At 47.0% G+C, this 21,630-nt stretch overlaps 1 protein-coding gene across 1 annotated transcript in view; it reads right to left on the bottom strand.

The window, feature by feature from the left end:
• Nucleotides 1-2,418: 2,418 nt before the first annotated feature.
• GPC3 (glypican 3) overlaps nt 2,419-21,630 on the bottom strand; it is a 142,450-nt gene continuing 123,238 nt past the window's right edge. Inside the window, exon 8 of the mRNA XM_005526251.3 lies at nt 2,419-3,434. Coding sequence (XP_005526308.2) covers nt 3,259-3,434 — 176 coding nt within the window. The 3' untranslated portion in view covers nt 2,419-3,258. The remainder of the gene's footprint in view (nt 3,435-21,630) is intronic.

Genomic DNA, 21,630 nt, shown 5'->3' with positions numbered 1-21,630 from the left:
TTTATCTGGTGCCAGCACAAGGTCCCAAGCCCATGAGGCACCACTGGGACACGGTGCTGGCATCTGCACCAAGGAGTCCACAGCCCTGCCCAGGGACACATGGGGACTGGAGTCACTGACAGCTCAGGACTAGCCCTGGGCTTCATCACAAAGCTAAAAATTATCTGAAAAGGTGTTTTTCCATTGTTTTGGCTTTTTTTTTCCCAGAAGCACCTTCATGCCATAAACTCCTTTATTCAGCTAAAAACCCAGGTGTTTACTCTGGCAACACACTTTGCTGGCCAGAAGTGGCCACCACTGGTGCCAAAGTCACATCACTGTGTTATCATGGTGCTGTGTGCACAGCTGAGCTGCAGCCCTGGCACCTGCCAGCAGCTCGAGCCCCCTCCTCCTTGACTCATATAAACATCATATATATGATATGGATACTCATTAATAATAATACAATAATGATAAAAATTGAAATAATCTCAACTGTGTATTAGCAGTTAAACCTGCACGCCCTGGGACAGGGTTTGGAGTTCCAGGAACACATGCAGAGGGAAAGTGACAGTGTCCATCTCCTAATGGAGGGGCCCCATCCCATGGCAAGGCAGGCCACAGTACATAGAAGTGATGTAGAGAAACAAACAGGGAAAAAATATTCCTCATTTCTCATTATGAGAATAAAACACTGCCCAAAACTGACCATCAGCCCTACTTCACCTCAATAAGCCAGGGCATTCCTTGCAATTCCCCTGTTAAAACATATGCACAAACCCAGGGCAGAAAAAAATCCAACAGCTGCTTTTTCAAGTTATAATCTGTTATTTTATAAACTTGGCAGGTAATGGGCTCAAAGGCTGTTTTTTGTGATCTCTGATCATAACAAAGTCTCCAGCAAGCATAGCTTTGCTAAACAGCAAAGGGAAACCAGGCTCAGCATGCCTCAGAGGGGTCTTCTGCTGAGAAGCATCAGCACTGCACTGTGGTGATGCAAGTGGGAGAGCCCATCAGGCTTTGTGAGACACAGCAAGGCACAGCCCATGCCAGCTCCTCAGACAGAAAACACTGGACTTGTACTGAAAAACTGCTGCCACCCTCCCATCCTGCTGCTTATCTAAGGGAGCAGCAGCACACAGAATATTTCTGACATAATATTAGAGCAGATGATGTCCCTGCACTGGTACCAGTGATACCTGGCGAGGCAGAGGCAGCACATCATCTCTGAACAAACCCAGCAGCCACTTCCACCCCCAGCACTCCCAGGGGATGAAAGGAAAATGATCAGAAGGGAAGAAGCGATTCAAATTCAAGTGGCACTAATAAAATATTCCCTTTGGTGGAGCAGAGGCTCACGGGCTCAGCCAGCTGCAGCACGGAGAGCGGGGATGATGTGAAGAGCTGGGCCAGAACAAGAGCTGAGCAGCAGGAAGGTGAAGAAATGCCTCTGCTGGCAGTACCATTAGCTCTCCTTGCACCACCCCATGCACCAGGACCCCTCTGACCCAGGGGTCAGAGTCCCAAGAGACAGAGAGGATTGCAGTTTGGTTTGTGAACATGTGAAATATGAAATACAAAACCACGTGAGACACAAAACCACATCACAGTGCACGGATGTAAGAAACCAGCCCTTGCAGGAACACCACGTGTCACCAGCACAGCCTGAACACCCCCAGCACTAACCCTGGTGTGGGTGGGACACAAGGATTCTGAAACCCAGAGGCCAGGTCTCCAACAATTTACCATCAGGTCATTCCGTGGGTTAGCCCAGATCTGCTCCTTTGCATCAGGAGCGGTGAACCAGGAGTTAAATCTCCATGCAGAGAAGTGGGGGAATCATCTCACCTTCTGCCACAAACCCAAAGCACTTCACACAATTCCAAGGCTTCAAATCAGAGTCAAACAGGTCAGCTCCACCACTTAGACTGGGTCAAGTTTCCACTCTCCAAACCATCTGACTGCATGGTTTGGAATTATCTGCTTTCTCCTAAACATAAAGCTGCTGTAAAAGAGGCCTGATGCACACAAATATTTGAAGCATGCACGTGTGTGTGAGGGGGTGTCTGCACACATACGTGCACATGCTGCAGGTCAAGATACTGCAGATATAAAAACTCTAGTAAAGGCAGATCTTAAACAGAAATATGCAACCATCTTGGCCAGAAATCAAACCAAACCCATCCCATTCATTTAATGAGACCAAGCCAAGTCTTTCCCTGGTGTCCCTGAGCTGGGCACAGTTGGTGTTTCCAGGCTGCTCACTCCTCGGTACAGCACAGGCTGTTATCTCGTACACACTTCCAGGGACCACTTACAGAGCAACCAATCTTTATTTCAGAGATAGCTTACGTAAAGGAACATGCAAAGAAACACATGAGTAAGAGTCTCATCTGCCTCAGGCGCCTGTAAAACCTTTTTCTCTTTCATAGCACATGTTGGACAGCCACTGTTCACCCTGCAAAGCACGGTGTGTACATCCCTGCCGTCTGTCCTTTGGCTGGAGCTGTGTTTGCAGGTTTCCCGTGGGAAAGGAGGTGCTTCACTTCTGAAGAATAAAACCAGCTTGTTGCATGTGCCACCAGGATGCTCGTGGGGATCAGCCACCTGCACTGAAGGGCTTCAGGACCTGGCTGGGAGGTGAGCAGCAAAATCACCTGCAATTTGCCATGATGCAAGTGGGCTTTGTGCCCAGGGGAGCACATCTCCACCACAATCCCAGTGTGTGACAGCTTCTCTTCCACACATCTTTCCTCCTGCCTGATCTCTCTCCTCTGTCTTCACATGCTCTCTGTTATGTCCTGACCAGATTCTCAGGGGTGAGACTTAAATTTGGAGTAAGTACAAAAACCGCTTGAACTACAGAAAAAATCTGTATTAATTCAACTAGGATCAGGGCTATGATATTTGCTGAGGGTATTTCATAAACCATAGGTGTTCTGTACCCCATGCATGTTTGAACAACTTAAAATGAAATATGGTCTTCACCCTAACAGCAAGGGAGACCTCAGTGTTCAAAAACTGCAAGGAAAACAACTGAATATGGACCTGCTTATATTAAACAGGATTATCTTAAAAAAGCACAGTTAGATATTTACTAGTTTGCCATGAACCAACACTTTTTTAATTTGGGTTTTATTTCTGTGAAGAGTCTTGAAAAACTGACTCAGGTCATTTGTTGTGTTTTTGGAAATGTGCATATATTTCAGAAGAGGCTCCAAATATCTTCCTCACTAAAAAAAGGCATGGAGAGACACAGAGTGATGCCACCAGCACTGCTCATGGCTGGTGGCCCAGCAGCAGCAGGAGGACCAGGGCGATGCCAGCAGCAGGACTGGGGTGGGTGGCTGCACTCCCAGGGTTGCTGCTGGGGACTGCAGCACCATCTTTGCTTTGCTGATTCAGAAGCTGCTTATTTGCAGAGATGTCATCCATATCCAGGTCATAGGCCAGCTCTGAAAGCAGAAAGAGAGAGGTGGTCAGCAACACGTGGTGTGTGTCAACATTCTGAAACACAGCACATCCAGCCCCCCCAAAAACTGGGGTTCTGGGGGTAACCCAGGCCACAGCTGAGGGCAGCTGGGTCTCGGTGCAGTCAAAGGCATCACAGGTCTTGATGGGCCAGAAGAGCTTAGCGAATATCTTGTCAGTCCTACATCCACCAGTCTCAGAACCCTACACCAAATCTTATGCTAGGAGAGACCAAAAACTCACAACTGTGAAGTGCTCCAGTAAGAAAACAAGAGATAAGGGATGTGCCTTACTGGAGAGCTACTCCCAAAGAAAAGCAGCTGAGCTTTGGAGGCTGTGTTTAGCAATGCAAATTGTGTCTGCTCCCCAGGCACAACAAGGATGCGTGCAGGAGTGAGGAAATCCTGGCGAGCACTAACACTTCCCCAAAACCAGAGTCAGCAGAAGGCCTTGCTCACCAAAGCCTCCTGGCTGTAGGACCTGAGGAGCTCTGCATTCCTGCAATCTTAGGTAAGAGTGTGCAAAATATGCTCCTTACAGAACTGAGAACACATCCCATCCCTGGTCCGCCTCATCAAAGGAAGGAATGTTAATGGATCATGCACTCTGGGCATGCTGGTGTTGCAACATGTGGGATTCAATTCAAGAAAACATCCAGTATAAAAGTTTTGATGGTCCTGGCAGAGGAGCATGACATTAACAGAGGGAAAAGCTTGTGGCAACCCATCACTGGCTGTGAGGGACCTGCTGAGCAGTAACTCGCAGTCACCCTTGTCTTGCTGGGTCAGGGAAGAATAAAGAAGTGCAAATAGACAATGTGGAAAGACAAGACACCAGCAAATGTCAGGGCCAAGAACAAAGAGAAAAAGGTGTTTTAGGATGCCATTAGCCAGATCTACCTGGGGCATTTGAACCTGACAATCAACTGGAATGGGTGGGTGCACCCATGCTTGTCTCAAGGCAGTGGGGCCCTTGCTCCCCTGGCTGTGCTGCTGTCATCTCCTTCTGGGGTCCGGGTTTCTCACCCAAATGGGAATCAGTTAAACCTGTTTGTCTTATCCTCAGAGCCTGGCCTTTGGAGCTGGAGGAAACTGGTGGTTTCCATCAGAAGAGACCCTGGCTCAAGCCTTTTACAAGTCTCCTGGATCACTAGCGTGTTGGAAAGGTTTGGATCATCCCACCCCACCCCTGAGAAAGAATCCAAGAGACTGAATAAACACTCTATCTAAAAAATGCCACATCAATCCAGTGAACACCACTGCCAAGGCAAACAGGCAGTATTTCTTAATCAAAAAATACCCAAACATTGCAAAACAAAAGCAGAACGATGTTAGCGTGACAAGTGAGTCATCCCAGGCCATCAAAGGGGGTCAGAAATGGCTCAAAGGGAGCAGTTATCCATGCACACAGAGGGCCAGGTGCAAGCAAAACCCGCCTGGAAAATGAATTCTCCAGTAGGCTCCCACAAATACTGCAATTCCCCTTTTCCTGCTTTTCTTCTAAATAGTATAGGTATGCTGCTGTCCTCTGGCGATGCACACCCACGGGAAGAGCAGGGGAAGAAAGGTGCCACCTTGAAAGGGATGTGCTGGGAGACTTTCCAAGCACAGAAAGAACAAATCCCTCTGGCATGAGGCATGCTCAGGCTTCAGGGCAGTTTGGGAGCAGCCTGCCTGCACCACCTTATTTTCCCAAGCTCATTTCTGAAAAATAAATGAAGGGATTTGGAGTTAATAAAATCACAGCAGATTATTTCACAGTTGGTTGTTTGACACAAGACTCCTCAGCTGGCACAATGTTGGATCACAACCTGCCCTAGTGTGTTTTGGAAGGTATTTCCACATATCACAAAGGCTCCTGAAACCTAAAAGATGCTCCATGGGGTCACAGTACTATCAGGCACCCACATGCTCCCAGACCAGTGATCATGAGAGCTTTTGGGGCAGAATATTCTCTTACTGGACGTCCTAGCAAAGCTAGAATAGGAACTGAGTAACTACTCTTGCCTTCCCTTTAGAAAAGAAATTTGAAACAAAAGAGTGTTTCAGCAAGGTCCTTAACAGCACAAAGGGGTTTGACGGCCCCATTTACAGTCTCCTTCTGGGATGTAATTTATGAGATTCCAGTTCCTGCGAGGTCTCAATGCAGCAGCTGAATCCCGTTGGAAATGTTCAGCCAGGACGTACCAAAATGAGCATTCCAAACATATTCTTTGCGTGGGAAATTTTCAAAATGCTGGGATTTCACCTCAGCTTGAGTAAAGGTAATTTTTTAAATCACGGCATTTCACCCAAATGGGGATGGTGATTCTCTCTCTTCCCTTCTGGCCAAATTAAAGAGAAGGGAACAGAAACCCTCTTGTCATCAGAGATTAGGGTGTTAATTTCCTCGCCTTGTTTAACTGCTTCAGAAGTTTAGTGCTTGGGTGTGCCGCTTGTTTTCACTGTTCCTCCCATTGTATCCTACTCCTCATTTGTGCCCAACTGTATTTTTAGGAGTGATGGATTTAGCCAAACATCTTTTATTTTGTATTAATAATGGATCTGTAACCCTTGCAAATCCCTTTCACTTAACTTCTAATGACCTTTGCTACATCAGAGAAAAGGAAAATAAAAAGTATGAGCCTCTAACAGACCTCAGCCAGCTGATCCTGGCAATAGCAACATTAAAAATACACATCACAGAATCACAGAATTGGTAAGGTTGGAAGGGATCACAGTGAATCATCTGATCCAAACTCCCTGCTCAAGCAGGGCCATCCCAGAGGACATGGCACAGGATTGAGTCCAGACATTTCTTGAATATCTCCAGTGAGGGAAACTCCACACCCTTTCTGGGCAACCTGCTCCAGTGCTCAGTCACTGCACAGTAAAGAAGTTCTTCCTCATATTCTTCATATGCTTCAGATGGAGCATCAGTTTCTGCCCACTGCCTCTGGTCTTACTGCTTATATTATTGATAATAAACATATTTCAGATCCAGGAATCCAAATCAGGAAATGTTCCTAACCAGGTAGTTCTTGAGAGGGCTCCGTTATGATTTCCAGTTTTTGTTAGGATCCCTGCACCTCCTGCTCCCACAGCCTCCAGGAGTGAAAGAGCCTTGGCCATCAGGTCTGGAGCTGCAGGATGGCTGGTGGGGTAAGAGAAATTAACATTCTGCATACTCCATTTTGGCCACTTCCACCCTCAACTTTGCCTTCATGCTGCGAAATAACCTGAGAGAAGCTATTCCTCTGACTCCCCTCTACCCAGCCACCTTCTGTATTAAAACATGTCCACCATTCCAGCTCTGATCACCCAATTCATTGGCATCAGTTTCTCAGCACAAAGTGGCCCTTTGGTCTGCAAAGACTTTCGGGGGAGGGCAGGAAACCAGAAAAATCTGTTTCTGTTTATAATCAGTCAGTCCAGGGGGTATTACCAACAATATGCACTAATTACAAATTCAGTCTTCACTCATTTTGGTCCCTCTTGTCGTGTGGGATGCAGATCAGATAATCCCTTTAAAATAATAGTCAATCATTAGCTCTGCTTTTTTCTCCCCCTCCTCAGGCAAGCCGAGCGTGCCGTACCGTTTCCCGGAATCCTCGCACAGCTGGTGAAAGGTCTCCAGCCGTACACAAGCCGGTCCCTCCGGAAGCATCTTTTGTAACCAAAGCCCCTCTAACACAAAGCTGCTGCGCTGTGCTCCCAGGACAGCAATAGCTTCAATGGCCTCGCAGCGTGGAGGACAAAACCCGGCGCCAGCTCCGCAACACGCGCTTTCCGCATCCACAAAATAAAGCGGCGGCATTTTCCCATGGATTAGGACTGGAATTGGGCATACTGACTCTGCACAAGCTTGTTGGGCAGGAATCATTGGAAAGCTCCTCTTGCTGAACCACACCAGCTTTGGAGACAGCTACAAAATACGGCTGAACTGGGAGAAAGTTGGGTTTGAGTTGGGATAAAATGTCCCATGGCAGCTGGCACAGCAGGAGCCGGGAGGAAGGGTACTGCCATGTAGGGCCTTCCTCTGCCAAATCCAACACCGTCCACCAAAACACCCCTTCTCACCCCAAAAAGGACAACGTGGCCTTAAGCAAAGAGCTGCTAGCAAATGTTTGGCAAATGACCTCCAAGAGCCCTGCTGCCACAGGATGGCTCGGCTGCTGCCCAGAGCCCAGGGCCAGGGAATGTCATCTCCCAGCCAGGCATCTGGGCTGCCTGCCTGCCAAGCCTGCCCCAGCAGATGGTTCCAGCAGTGACCCAATATAGTAACAGAGCCATAATGGATGGCCAGGCATGAAAACTGCCTCCCTCTGTCACCTGATAGCTCTGCCAGCGCCTCGTGCAGCGGTGACGGGTGCGAGGGGATCCTGACACAGGCAAAACCACCAAGCCTAACGCAGCGTGTTCAGCTACAGGGCTGCTGTGGTGATGGTGCTGGCTTGCAGATGATGGAAACAGCGTGGTGTGAAGGGAATGGATCATGTTTCCAGCCAGCACAAAACACATCAAGCAGAGATGTCACAGACAGGTAGGGCAGCTTGGCAAGCTTCTGCATCTGCCAGCATCTGCCTGCATCTTTCCTTCAGGACTTTTTTTTCCTAGGAAAACACATGTTATCATTGCCACTGAAAATTACAATCTCCAGTGTGCATTGCTTTAATTTTTTTTAAGCAGTGAGCATCTTCAGTGTGAGGAAGAAGTTGCCAATAGTTGCAGTAGACTGGCTGTCTCCAAAATAGGACAGGATTTCTTAAAGGGAGAGATGTTTGAGTCAAGCCCAAACTGTTGACTCATTACAAAGTGAAGTGTAAGAGCCTGTGATTCCACAGACCAGTCTGCCTGACCTTGGCTCCCAAATCTCTCCTTTACAGTACCAACCATTTCACTCTCACAGGTGTTTGCACCTGAAATGTAGAACAGTCCAATTTCATCCTAAATGTTTCCTGCTGAAAGACCAAAAGCTCTGCTCAGCTCAGCCTGCAATTGTCTGGTTTTCTCATGCAAACAGCTCATATTACAAACACACCTCTGCCTCCCCAAGACATCACCTGAAACCATCCATTGGGTTACATGGCACAAACAGCCACAACTGCATGGATACAGCCAAGATTCCCAACATTCTGTTTCTCCAAAACACCTTAAACTCTTCCAAACACCTAGCCAAGCATGGTTTCATCTCATCATGGAGGTTTTGCCCTCTGGCTTATTACCATTAAAATCCTGGAGCACCAACAGGTTTGCCAGTTGTCTTCTTGCACAACGAGCTGCAACAGCCCAGCCGTAGGTGCGGCCGCGCCGGTGTGTAATTAAAGCGCTGAGCCAGGGCTGGCCATGGTGCTTGTGTTGGCACAGATCACCGAGATGGATGTGCAGCATGTGCATGGTCTTGTGCCTCTGCTTTTCCACCTCCTCCACAGCAATTTAGGAGGTGTGGCTCTTGGCAATATGGATTTGGAAAATAAAAAAAGAAGAAAAAATCCAGCTCAACATCACCCTGCTGCCGCCGGCAACACGGCCAAGACAGCCCGGTATGGCTCAGCAGCAAGGGGTAAAACCAACTTCCTGGGCAGAAAACCAAAGGAATCAGGTTTGGGATGGCTGATTTGCAAACCAACACTTTTCCCCCCGCTTGCCACCTCTCGGCTGTTGGTGTGCCACCGACGGCCTGTGGCCTGCAGCACATGTTCACCACGACCCAGAGACCACAGGTACCACCACAAAGCCAGGACTGACAGGGGAGGAAGTTCCCCTAGGATCAATGCTCTCAGAAGGCAGCAGTAAATTGATTTGGGGGGATCCAGATGTGAGGAAGGTCCATCACAGTCCCACACCAGGGGTGTGTTTGGGGTACATGAGGCAATGAGCTCTGCGAGGCAGTACCCACACGCCGGCTCCCCAACCTCCAGTACTACCACAGGAGTCTCTCCACACACATCTGCGAGCTTTTGATGGGGTGAAGGGACAAAACATCCTCAAAACCCAACAGAGTGTATAGGCACAGGGGCTGCACCATGACCCCAGTTGCAGCAACTGCTCCTTCCCCCCACCTTGGGCAGAGGCCGATGGCAAGGAAGGGCCATCATTTATGACCTGGGCCTATGTTTACTTTGCAAATGTACTCGTTATATTCTTCTTTGCTCCTTGGTTTGTTCCAGATCTACCCTGAAGAGAATCTGGCGTCTACAATTGCATTCCTCGTTTTCCCCTTGGCAGAGCGTGAAAGAGTTTCTGAACTGCACTCGCGGAGCGGAGCCACAAAAACATGTTTAGCAAAATGCACTCATGTAATCTATTAAAAATTAACAAATCTCATTAGCATTATTAATTGGAAGTGGCAGAGTCCCTGTACTTTGCTGATGAAGCAGCATTACCCTGGTCTGATATCCAGATGTACAGTACAGAAGAAGAGCTGTTACTGAAAGGAGCTTATAAGAAAAGCACTGAAAATTAGGGAGCTAAACATGTACAGCCAAAAACATCTACACAGACAGGAGTCAAAAAACAAAAAGAGGAATATCTGGAAATAGAAGAGTATGAATAGAAGTGAAATAATTTAAGTGGCAGCAGTTCAGGACTAGGTCAAGCAATGGTCCTGCAGGTCCCTCAGTATCTCAGCCTACCCAGACATGGAATCATCTTCTTCCTGCTTGGAGACCTCCAAGATCCAAATCACAAAGAGATCCCTTCTGATCATTCTGCAGTCACCTGAGACATCTTGATTTTGGGAAGTAAGGTTCCAAATGAAAGCAGAGCAAAATTAAATGTTTCATATTCCGTCTAATGACCGAAAACAACATACTCCCATCTAACTGAAATTTCTCCTTCACGTTTTCTTCCCCAAAAGCTCTTGGATATGACCAGGAGAGGAAGCTCTTTCTTGCTACATGCTGGCCTCCCACTCTCTAAGCTCAGGACATTCAGGGACATTCAGGCATTAGCAGGACCTGACAAAATGCAGTCCTAAGGAAAATGCAATGCCTTCCAGATGTTAGCCACTAAAAGCAGCCCTCAAGGCAGAAGGGCATTTCTCAAGGCTTGATTAGAAAGCTCATGGTGATGTTATGGCACCCAGAAGCATCTGACACCTTCCTTTGTGACTCATTGTGTGTGGAAACCAGACCTGAAGGTGCCCAGGCCACAGAGACCAGGGGTTTGCAGCATTTCTGCTTCAAGTAGACAACCCGGAATGTGCCTCTTCAGTCAGAAGGGACAAGGACTTTGTGCAATGTCTACACTCACTGAAAAATCCCTGGATATCCACCAGGCTACAACTCATGATGCCAAGGGAAATATCTCGAGTGAGATTTCAAAACCCAAGAATTTGGGTTGTGTATGGACATTCCTGCTCAGCCCACAGTAGAACTGGCAGGTAGGCTCAGGCATGGTGATATTCCATGCTCCTCTGCTCACCCTGCCTCTGCTCCTGGAGAAACATCCCGAGTTTCTCTCTGACCCTGCCCAGGATCACTGGCATGGATGGACAGCAAATTCCCCCTGTCCATGCCAGGGGAATGCTTGCATAGTGCAGGAGCTGAGGTGATAGAGCTGCCAAGGGAAGGGAGCCAAGTGGCAACAGCATTGCCTGGCGTTTTTCATTGTGTTAACCTGCATAAATAAATAAATAAAAATAATAAAAAAAAACTGAAAAAAATCCTGGACCTACATTAAAACAACATTAAAGTGACTTCAGCCTATAAAAATGGAGTAATGCAAAAGGTCCTGGGAAACATCACCATACCCAACTTTTCCACTTTATATAGAAGATTTGGGTTCATAGGCTGGAACATTTTAACAGCTTCAGGACATGTTCCCTGCACTGGAAGCAGCCCCAGGAACAGCTCTCTAGTCTGAAACCAGGACCTGACTTTGCACTGCATGGCAGTGGAGAAAGACCCAAATTAAACCCAGCTGCTCACTGGGTTCCTGTAACATCTGACACAAACCCTGGCTGATTTCTGCTCCCTGCCTCCCTCCCAGGCTGAGAGCAAACCCTGACCCCAAAGCACTGGTGGAATGATGGTGCTAAAAGCTGGATCTGAATGGTGGTGGCAGTTCCAATGGGAATCCCAGTGTCATCCCTGCTGAGCACCAGGACACTGTGTCTGCAGTGCTTGGGCTGTGCTGGATTTCTGTCATCACACTTAATGCTTTCCTGGGGGCCAAGAGCCTCCCTGTCATTCTTGGGACCATGCTGGAGCCCAAGGAAACCACCTCGACTGCTCCCACTCCAGGAAGGAGGCAGCAAGGGATGGAGGGGATTTGCCCAGGGATTCTGCCTGGCATCTCCCTGGGTCACCCACAAGAAGGTGCCAGGGACACACTGCTCATGTGGGAGAGTCCAAATTGTTCTGGGGACACCTCCACTGACCCAGCAAGCAGTGAAACAAGGAGGTGACACCTCAATAGGGCTCCAAGGTCAAAGCCCACAAATGCCTCCTTCTCCATCCCATCTGAAGCAATCATGGCTCTCTCTTAGGAATGTCAAAATCACAGTGAAAAATCAAAATAAAAAGGCTATGTAATCCCATTTGTAAATCTCTTCAAAATCACAAAATCCTCTCTAAAATGGATTACAGAGATTAGAGATAAGAGTTACTTGGAAATCAAGAATTGCATTTCAGCTTCCCTCATCTCTTCACTCCCTCAGAAAAAAGAGTCTTGTTTGTGCCTCCCACCCCACCTCACTCCTTCCCAGCCATCATCCCAGCCTTGGGGAGCAAAGGCAGCTCCCTCCAGCCCCTAAAAACAGCAGAGCTGTTTCTACTTGACTTTGCCATAAGTATTTTGGGGCACAATCTGCTGCAGGTACCTGAGCCTGTGGACACGGTGCATCAGTGGTAGGAAAACCTGCCTGCAACAGGGAGAGGAGGGCACAGCTGCCAGGCTTCTGCAGGAGTTTTGGTCCATCCCTACTCCAAACAGGCTCCGTGTGGTTGTGCAATGTGCTGCCATGGTTCTGTGAGCTGCACAACTTGCACCCAGTCCTGTGGGTGCCCAGCAGATAAACATCCTCTTAAATTCAGGGTGGTCTTCTAAAAATCACCAATGTGCCAGTGATGATAGTGCTACCAAGAACACGTGGGGATGATATAAAATTATTTATCAGCCAAGTCATTATTATAGTGATAGATTAAAATCATAATTTTGTTTAATATTTTGACTCAAGTGTCCACAGTCAATGGTGGTAGGACAATTTTCTGTTGGGAATTTTTATTTCGTGAGAGTTTTTGTCCTTTCCTTCTTATTTGGAACAAGAACAACAAAAAGGGATTGCAATATTAGCATTCCCAGCAGAGCACACATTCAAGTTCCTGACCTGTTATTGCTCAAGGACTTCTGCAGCTGCAGATGCCTGTTTGGAGCTACAGTTAGGTCACTTTGAATGATGCTCATAGAATAAGGATCAAAACACTCACAGCTTGATCAAAAGGACATTTTATGAACATTGCAGCCTGAGTTAAGTGCTGATGTGAATACTTAGGTTAGCCCTCATATTACCTCAGCTTGGTTCTAATAAAATTAACACCCTTTTAAATAATGCACTCAATTTTGTTTCGTGGTTTTGTGCCTTATGGCTTTGAAAACATATTCTCAAAACCTTCCCATCGCACTGGGAATGTTTAGCTGTGTTGGGATCTGCAAATCAACATATTTGTACAGAGGAATAATAAAGGTATGGATATGGAAATATGGAAAAACGATACCTTTGTATCACCTGCTCTAACCTGGATTTATCCACCAAAGGTTGGGGGGTTTCTTTCTGCCCACAAAAGAGGGTAACCAGTCACACTCCTTCTTTTCCCAGGAAGAATTACCACCTGTAAATAAACTAAAAACTGAACTACAAGCACAAGCAGCGTGAATTCTCTTTTGTAAAGAGACAACAGAAAAAACAAAGCAGGGGAAAATCCAATCTCTCCTCTGCATTTCACTTGCACATGAGAGGCAAAATGAACTTACCAGTCCAGGACAGGGAATGTCTTATTGGTGCAATACAGCCACTTAACTGTTCTTTAGAGATATTCATCTCAAAAGCCAGAACAGAAAGAGCATTTTCCCCCTTTTATTTATTTATCTTTTTTTTTTTTTTTTTTTTTTTTTTGTGCTAACTCACCTTAGCTGAAAAGCACATTGAGATTGTAATTATGGGAAGGCCTCGTCTAGTAGATTTGTAAACTCAGCTATCAGCTTGAATTACTGGAATTAGCAAGGCTAATTTAATGTCACTGTTCAAAATAGCTCAGATTTGGAATTTCTTAATGGCCTTAGGAAAAGGAGTCTTTATGCATACTGCAATCTAGGCTTCATTCTTAGACTAAATTCCTTCTCATAGATTTTGTGAATGCCCTGTTTTGTAGCCAACACAAACTCTGTCCAGTAAAATAATGTAAGGACTCAGAATGAAAAGAGATTAGCTGTTCCCTGCTCCTGTTATTTTAAAGCAGAAATAACTTTGGCTTCTACTGATTCATAGACAAAGCTTGAAATGCAAAGCATGCTCAACTCCAGATTCAGCATGAAAAGGACCTTAAAATATTCCCAAGTGCAAGTAATGGACTTATTAGAGGGATGAAAAGAGGCACTTTTCACAGAATCCCAAGCTCTTTAGTCCTGTCATATCAATAATCTTGCTTAAGAATTTCATTCCATTTACATTTCCTTCCCTTCCAAATATCCTGCCTGACTCCTATGAAGTACAACATTTATGCTTTTAAAGTGTTAATTTATTTCTGTTAATGCTCGGTGTTGTAAAATGTCTGTGGATCACCCAGAGCGTGAGTGATGGTGTCACGAGGGGGTGGGACAGGGAGCAATTCTGTGCAGTTATACACCTGAAAATCGATAAATGAGGAGGGAATTTCAAAGACTTGGTTAAAAGCATCTTCTTTAAATAATGGCAGCAGATTGTACTGGAACACAACATACCTGTAATCTGTAGCACTCTCCTTTATGTTCATGTTTAACACCCATGAAAACAATGCTGATAGTAAGGGGGGAAAAAAAAAAAAGCTTTATAGATATCAGGAAGGAAATTTTCCTAGGTCTCCAAAGATGCCAAAATATATCAATTTTTAACCCAGTTTTCCTAGACTTTGAAAGATGGTTTACTCTAAAGCCAGCACGAAGCAACTAGTGACAGTTTTCCCTCTTTGTTCAAAGAAATTGCTGAAAAACAAAGGGAATTCAGGAACAAATCACAGAAGTCTGTGTGGGCATAGCAGGAGAGAGAGATGTCCCCTTTTTAAGGAGTGAGGGGACTTTTTTCCCCATTTGGCTCCTGCCCCCGGGACAATTTGCACAGACTGGGGACTGTCAGCATGGAGGGGAAACAAGATGTTTTAGGCTACATCTGCCCTCCACAGGACAGCACCAGGGGACCAAAAGACCCCCAAACACCGACTGGACGAGGACACTGAGATGGCCATGCCTGGCCAGTGTTGATCTCCATAGACCAAACCAGATTTCACACTGCCCAAGAGACCCAAGGCTCTCAAAGCACACCACAGGCATTAATTACACCCCCCCTTTGAAGAAATTAATTAAGCACTGAAACCTTCTGGTCCCTGAGAGCCAAGCACAAGCCTCCATTCACTAATGGCTAAAACTGAGCCGAGGTTGTGACAAGGTTTCAGGAACACTGATGGGAGAGCTGAGAAAAGCATCTCTGAGAGCCCTGAGCCACCCTGGAGCGGCAGAATCCTCCCCCTAGGATACTTCTAATTCCTCTGGACATGTCCCAGCAAGTCCCCCTGAGAAGCAGCCATTCGAGGTTGGGCTCTGAATCACTCTTTATGGCAAGGCATGGAAAGCTGAGACACCAGGGAGCGGGAGGGCGAGGGGCAGCCCCATCCCACCCTTCAGGGCATCCCCTCAGTCCCTGCTTCTGAGGATTCCTCACAAGTCCCTGACATTAGCAGTCATTTTTTTCCTAACAATGGACTGGACAATATGAGATATCCACGTGCCAAGAAGTAACAGGAGCTCCTCACAGCATCCTTGTTGCTTCCTTGTGTGCTGCTGGGCTGCTGTGTGACCCGTTCCTGGGCGAGACATCCTCCAGCCCCATCCTCCCAGCTTCTCTCTTGGACTCTGAAACACAGAGTGTGTGCCCTTATTTCTGATATCTGCTCTGAGATCCAGGAGAACACTGAATTTCATATAACATGAAATTTATGGGCATGTTTTCATGGTGATACATGAGAATAACTGTTAAAGTTAGAAAAGCTAAAAGTGTGCATGTGTAAATTAGAGATTTTTCTTAAGTCACTGGGTGAAAAAGTTAGTTTAGAGTTTAAGCTAGTTTAGAAAGCAGAAGACAAGATGAAGGGTTTAGAATGTTGTTTCTTTTCCTTCTTCTTTCTTCTTCACTTTCTTCTTCTCGAGATTTTGGGTAAGAGTAGGTGATTGGATAGAAAATGCCACAGTGCAGCACACAGGTGATGGGTCATTGGGACATTAAGAAAAATCATATACGTGTTTATTGTAAATTAGATAAGAATAAGTATAAAGATAAAAGAACTGCGTAGTTCAGGGCCATTTTGTGCCATCGGAGCCAAAATGAGCCAGGCTGTGGTGAATTAAACTTGTGCAGAAAGTCTGGAGAGACCTGCCAGGTTTTGTGATAACATCCTAATAAACATGAGAAACAAGATCCTAACAGGCTTTGGAGTTTTTGTCCTGACCCAGAGAACTGAAATAAGTGGGACTCCCCGTCAGGGAATATCCCCAAGAAGCTGAGCTCAGAGAAGCTGAGAAATCCAGGAGTGAAGAGAAGTGCAGAAGAGACACAGCAGAATCAAGAAAGAGAAAAATTAAAAACAGAATTTAAAAAGTTATACTTCTCCAGCTGAAAGAGCCATGCCCAGCAGACCCATGGGAAGCAGATCCATGGGCAAGCATCCCAACATGCAGGGGATGCTCCAGACACCACCCTCACTGCAGCAATTGCTGAGCTGGTATCCTCCACTAGAATAAATCCACACATATGACATGACCTTGGCCACTCCTGCAATGCTCTAGTAAAGAAACAAAACCCTTTCTTGCCTCCTGACTCCCTTGCTTTGCTCCATTCAGGCTTGCTGGATGCCTCCCTGTCTCTCCAGCTGCCTGGATGTCTCTGTGTCCTCTCTGAAGCTGGACAAGCCATTTGCCCAGGGCAATGGATTTGGAGCAGCAGCCTGCCAACCCACAGGCATCTGCTGTCACTGTTGCTTCTGCAGCAAATGCCTGGATAAAATAGGTGACAAATGCATTAAAAAAATGTAATACCTGTGCTGCAGAGAGCTGGAAGGCAAAAGGGGGATTGCCAGCCCCTGCAGCTAACAAAACGTGGTGGCTGTGCTGGAGTTTGGGCCTGGGAAAGCCATTAAGACCACATGGGGTGTCAAATTGTAACAGGAGTGCTGGGCTTGCAGGGCAAGCAGGAGCTGGGCAGGAAGCAAATTCAGAGAGACCAGACATAACAGGAGCTTCTCAGAGCACACCGAGTCCCAAAAACTGTGAGAAGCAGGTGAAAAGGCAGCTGCAGGTCCAGCAGAGGCAGGGGCAGAATCCCCCTGTGCATCCCATCCTGCTGTGGGGAGATGCCCAGAGAGGGATCCCTCAGGGCAGGGCTTGCTCTAGGGGCTGTATCTGTTAGCTCTGCTTTAGGGTTAGTGCCATCCTGCAGCCATCCAGGCCAATCATCCAGGTTTCAATGGGATGGAGGGGATTTAGGAGCCTCCAGGCAATCCCATACAGTGCTCCCAGTTACCCTGTATCCTACATAACAGGAGCATTTTTATAGACAGGCTTCTGCTCCTTAATGTATCCAACCAGTCAGGGTAAAGCTTAGTTATTAGCAACCAAAATCAGGCTCTAACCTCTTGCTTTCTAACCCAAGCACAGCAGTAATTTTTGTTCAGTGTGTAGCAAAATTGCCTTCCTATGTCCTTATTTTGGGATTGTTTTGGGGGGTACACAGAACCATTTTTCTTTTCTCCACATTTTCTAATGAGTTCTGGCGGTAGGAAGTTGTTTGTAAATCACACAGGTATTTGTTTTACTGGAAACATCTGCTTTAACACATTTGTCTTTTAAAAAAGGCCAATTTTTTTTAAACAAAGGTATTAAGCTGCAATGTAAATTGGGCACATCTGTTTATGAGTCACTGCAATAGCACTGCCTCTAGTGCACCAGATCACATGCATCTCCAGGGGCCTGATCCAGCAAATTAGAAACTCACATTTTACTGTGCTCCCTTTTCCATCACTCCTCTTCTGAGAGCATTTCTGCCTGATTTAATAAATTAAGGCCACTAAATAAGAGAGACCTATTTAGTGTCTACTAATAATATCAGGTGTCTGGCCCAGCAGACACTTAAGTATCAGCAAGAGACTTAAGCTGGTGCTGAAGCTCCCAGGCACCTGAGGGCCAGGTTCAGTGGAATTATTTACAGCTGGGAACTCCAGGTTGCACCAGACCCACACTGCCCACGGTGCTGTACCACCTCTGCTGCCTTCAGCTGCTCAGGGCTACCATAAAGAACATTTAGAGAAGCCAAACAGAGGGAAAGACATCAGCTGAATTTCCAAGATCAAAACCTGACCCACCAGCTGGAATTTATTCACTGGAAGCAAGAAGGTCAGCAGACCTGGGGGACTGGTCTGAGGTCCAGGAAAAACCATTTGGCTTCAGCGACTGCAGGCTGGAGAGTATCCCTGATGATTCTGGGGTAAATAAAGCCAAGGTGGGAAGAGGGGAATCCAAACCAGCAAGGAGATGCCTGGACAAGGCAGATTCAGGACCTCCATCCCCACAAGAGCTGCCAGACTCCAGCTGTCCAGGGCAAAGCTTTCTGACTGTCACCAAAGCCCACACCTAAATAAAGCTATGAGAGTCAGGAAGGGACATGGAAGGTGAGGGTACATCAGATGCCCTGAGAACAGGCACTGGAGCACAGGGGAGGAGCTTTGCTTGTACAAGGAAGGGGAGAGGAGAGCGTTTTGGGTATAAACACATTCTTTCACATTCTCTGCACATGCTTCAGCAGTGATTTACATGGACAAGAGAAGAGATACTGCAGGCTGTTTTCTGTGATGACTTTGGGGAGCACACAACCTTTTTTTTTTTTTTTTTTATTTACTTTTCACTGGAATGATCTACAGAGAACCAGAAGAGGACAAGCAAACATACCAAAGCTGCAGAGCAGCCGGCAGAGAGTTATCAAGGAGACAGAGGATATTACTCAGATTCTGATAATAACCACCGGCTCCCACCTGCCAACTGCAGGCTGTCTGACACAAAAAACTCCAAAAACAGGCTGGAGCAGATGTCTGCCTCCCCATGCAGGAAGTGTCTCCAGTATCCATGAGACACAAGCAAAATAGCTTAGAGTCCAGCAACTTTACAGAGAATGGAGATAACTGAATTCAAACAGGAAGGAGGGAGAAAAAAAAACACAAAACAGTAAAGCAAGAGGATATGTCTCACATTGCAGTTGTAATTTACATTTTAGAAATCCTGCTGGGACTCCTGCACTGGACTGAGGCAGTGACAGATGCCCTGGCAATCTGTCCAGCTGCCAAACCTGATGCTCAGCAGCCAGCAGTACCTGCCACTGCAACACATCCATCCCCACTCGTCACAGAGCCACCAAGGGATGCAGCAGCACTGTGGGCACTCAGTGCTGCACAGGGTCCCTCAGCACCCAGCAGAGTCAGCCCCAGGGCACCAGCTGCCACCCACCTGCAGATGGGACACACAGAAAGGGCAGTCTGAGCAAGGAAGGAGTGGGAAAGGGAAGGTGCTGCTGGGTTTGCGTTCAAGCTCTGTGCTGGGCACAGGAGGGAAGGGCAGAGCAACATCCCAGGTCCCATGGGAAGTGAAGAACAAATGAAAAGCATGAACAGACAGCAAGATGTCACTGAGAGCCCCAAACACCATTGAAGACACTTTTTGAAACAACAGAAGCTGGTCAGCATGCCAGATTTCCATTCCCATAAAAGAGGGGGAATGTGCTACTTCTCCAAAACAGAACAAAAACAAAATGTGTCCAAATTTTTTGTTATTTAAATAAAAAAAAATTTAGAAGACAAGTTGACATACCACTCCAACAAAGTCCAATCAATTAATTTTTATTTTTTTCCCTGTGGTATAATTAAAAACATAATTTTAAGCAGACTTTTAGACAAGAAGCTGCTGTGGAGTGAAAGCAGACAGCATTACCTTGTGCTTCAGGCTGCTGCTGCTTCACTTCCCTGCTGCAAGAGCAGAGAAAGATGTTTCCATTTATTCCAAAACAAGAAAATCCCATCCAAAACTCCAGCATGCTTCACTGCCTCCCAGTTCCAGCAGAGGCAGTTTGCAACACAAAATCTCCCATCAGAAAGCTTCTGGCTTGCCCTAAGAGCAACGAGAGGGGAGATGAAATTTTGAAGCCAGGGCACTTTTACCCCAAGGAAGATGTCCCAGAGACCCAGAAAAGCTGGCAAAGTCAGCAGACTCCAGAACCACTTGGTTGCCTGAAATTTGTTCCTGTGGAAGAAACCCATCTGGGCCCTCCTTGGAGCTGTGAGAGCCCCAGGGCAGGGAAAAGGCAGAGCACAGAACATGGCAGCCACCATGTGGGAAGGAGGACATCCCTCCCCTAGCTCACAGCTCATCCATCCCAGCTCCAGGGGTCAGGGATCTGCTGGAGATACACCTGGGAATCAGGGGAGCCTGTGCTCAGGCAAACACACCTGGTTCAGTTCATGTTACTCTGGTGTCAGCCCCAGCAGATGTGTGTGCACAGCTCAGGGCTAATGCACAACAGCCGAGGAGAGCTCCTGCCTGACAGATGATGGATGCCCTGTTTCTGGAGCACACCGAGCAGTGTTGACTCAGTAATTGATCCTGTCCTGGTAATGCACCGACTGATGAGTGATTTGCAGGCCAGACCCAAATTCATACTATTTTCACTTGCAGAGTGAGGGGTGAGAAGACAGAAAGAAATGAGGATTAAAACACCAGGATCCTAGGAGGTTTCTTTGGAGAAGCATCCTTCTTCCCCTTTCCAACACCTTTCTGGCCAGGACTAAAAAAGAGGCTGCTTTCTTGGCAGGTCTGTGTTTCTTTCTTCTGGAGACCAACAGCAACCAGCAACAGGCTCTGTGGTCAGGTCTGTGCACAAGTCCAGCAAGGGCTGCCCACTAATTTTGAAAACCTCATCCCAAGTAATTCCTCTTCATCCAGATCCCAACATCTTCCAGATATTTATCTCAGAGCTTCATTTAAGCAGGCTTGATTATTTCACAGATGCATACATTTATATTTATGGAAAGACGTAAAAACTGATTTTCAAAATGCAGCGCTGCCGTCTGCAGCGTGTAGGGTCCTGTTGGATCCCAGATCCATGCAGACTCTCACTCAATCACATCTAAGTAAACAACAGCTCCCCAGAGCCCCTGGTTGCTGCCACAGTGCCATGCTGCTCGTGCTGCCAGGTCATTGCCACAATAACCACCTGCACAAAAACAAATGCATTTGTTCAAATTTGAAGAGGGGAACCAAGAGGTCAGGCTTTTTAAGGCAGCCTGGAGAATTTGAGCATTTCCTATCTTCTTCCCTCTAGGGTTCAAAATGTGCTCTGAAAGTTGTACCTGAAATGTTTCCAGTGAGTGAGGGTTTCCATGATCCACCTGGCACATCATCTGTTCTCCTGGACATCTCCAGGGCAAGAGGATGGACACGACTGCAGCAGCCACAGCTGAGAGTCCAGGGCCTCCTCCTATGCACTTCCAATGAGACAGAGCCCCCTGGCCCAACATTCCTTGTGTTCAATTCATAGCTGTATTTCCCCAAGACACTTCTTGGGCAGACTTGTTTTATAGTCATTGATGGACCCTGGTCCTGGGAACTCGTGTTCTTTTGTCACTGAAAGGGACCTTAAAGATCATCTTGTTCCACCACACTTGCCATGGACAGGGACCTTCCACTAGAGCAGGTTGCTCAGACCCCATCCAAGCTGGCCCTGAGCACATTTTCTGGGAACAGGAGCTGCAGCAGGCACGGGGCAGGAGAGGGATGGCCCAGCCCTGTGCTCACAGCACATGCTGTGATGTTTGCCAGCTGAGTGCTGGCACACTGACACAAGTGCTGGGCACACACATCAGCCAGGACAGCTGGGACACACTCCAGGGCCAGAGCCCTCTCCCAGCAAAGCTGA

Source organism: Pseudopodoces humilis, chromosome 15, assembly GCF_049639895.1.
Source record: "Pseudopodoces humilis isolate 2021_Gansu_Grassland_sample_001 chromosome 15, ASM4963989v1, whole genome shotgun sequence".
Classification (NCBI taxonomy): domain Eukaryota; kingdom Metazoa; phylum Chordata; class Aves; order Passeriformes; family Paridae; genus Pseudopodoces; species Pseudopodoces humilis.
Note: the sequence above shows the minus strand (reverse complement) of the source record. Positions and strands in the feature narration are given on the sequence as shown.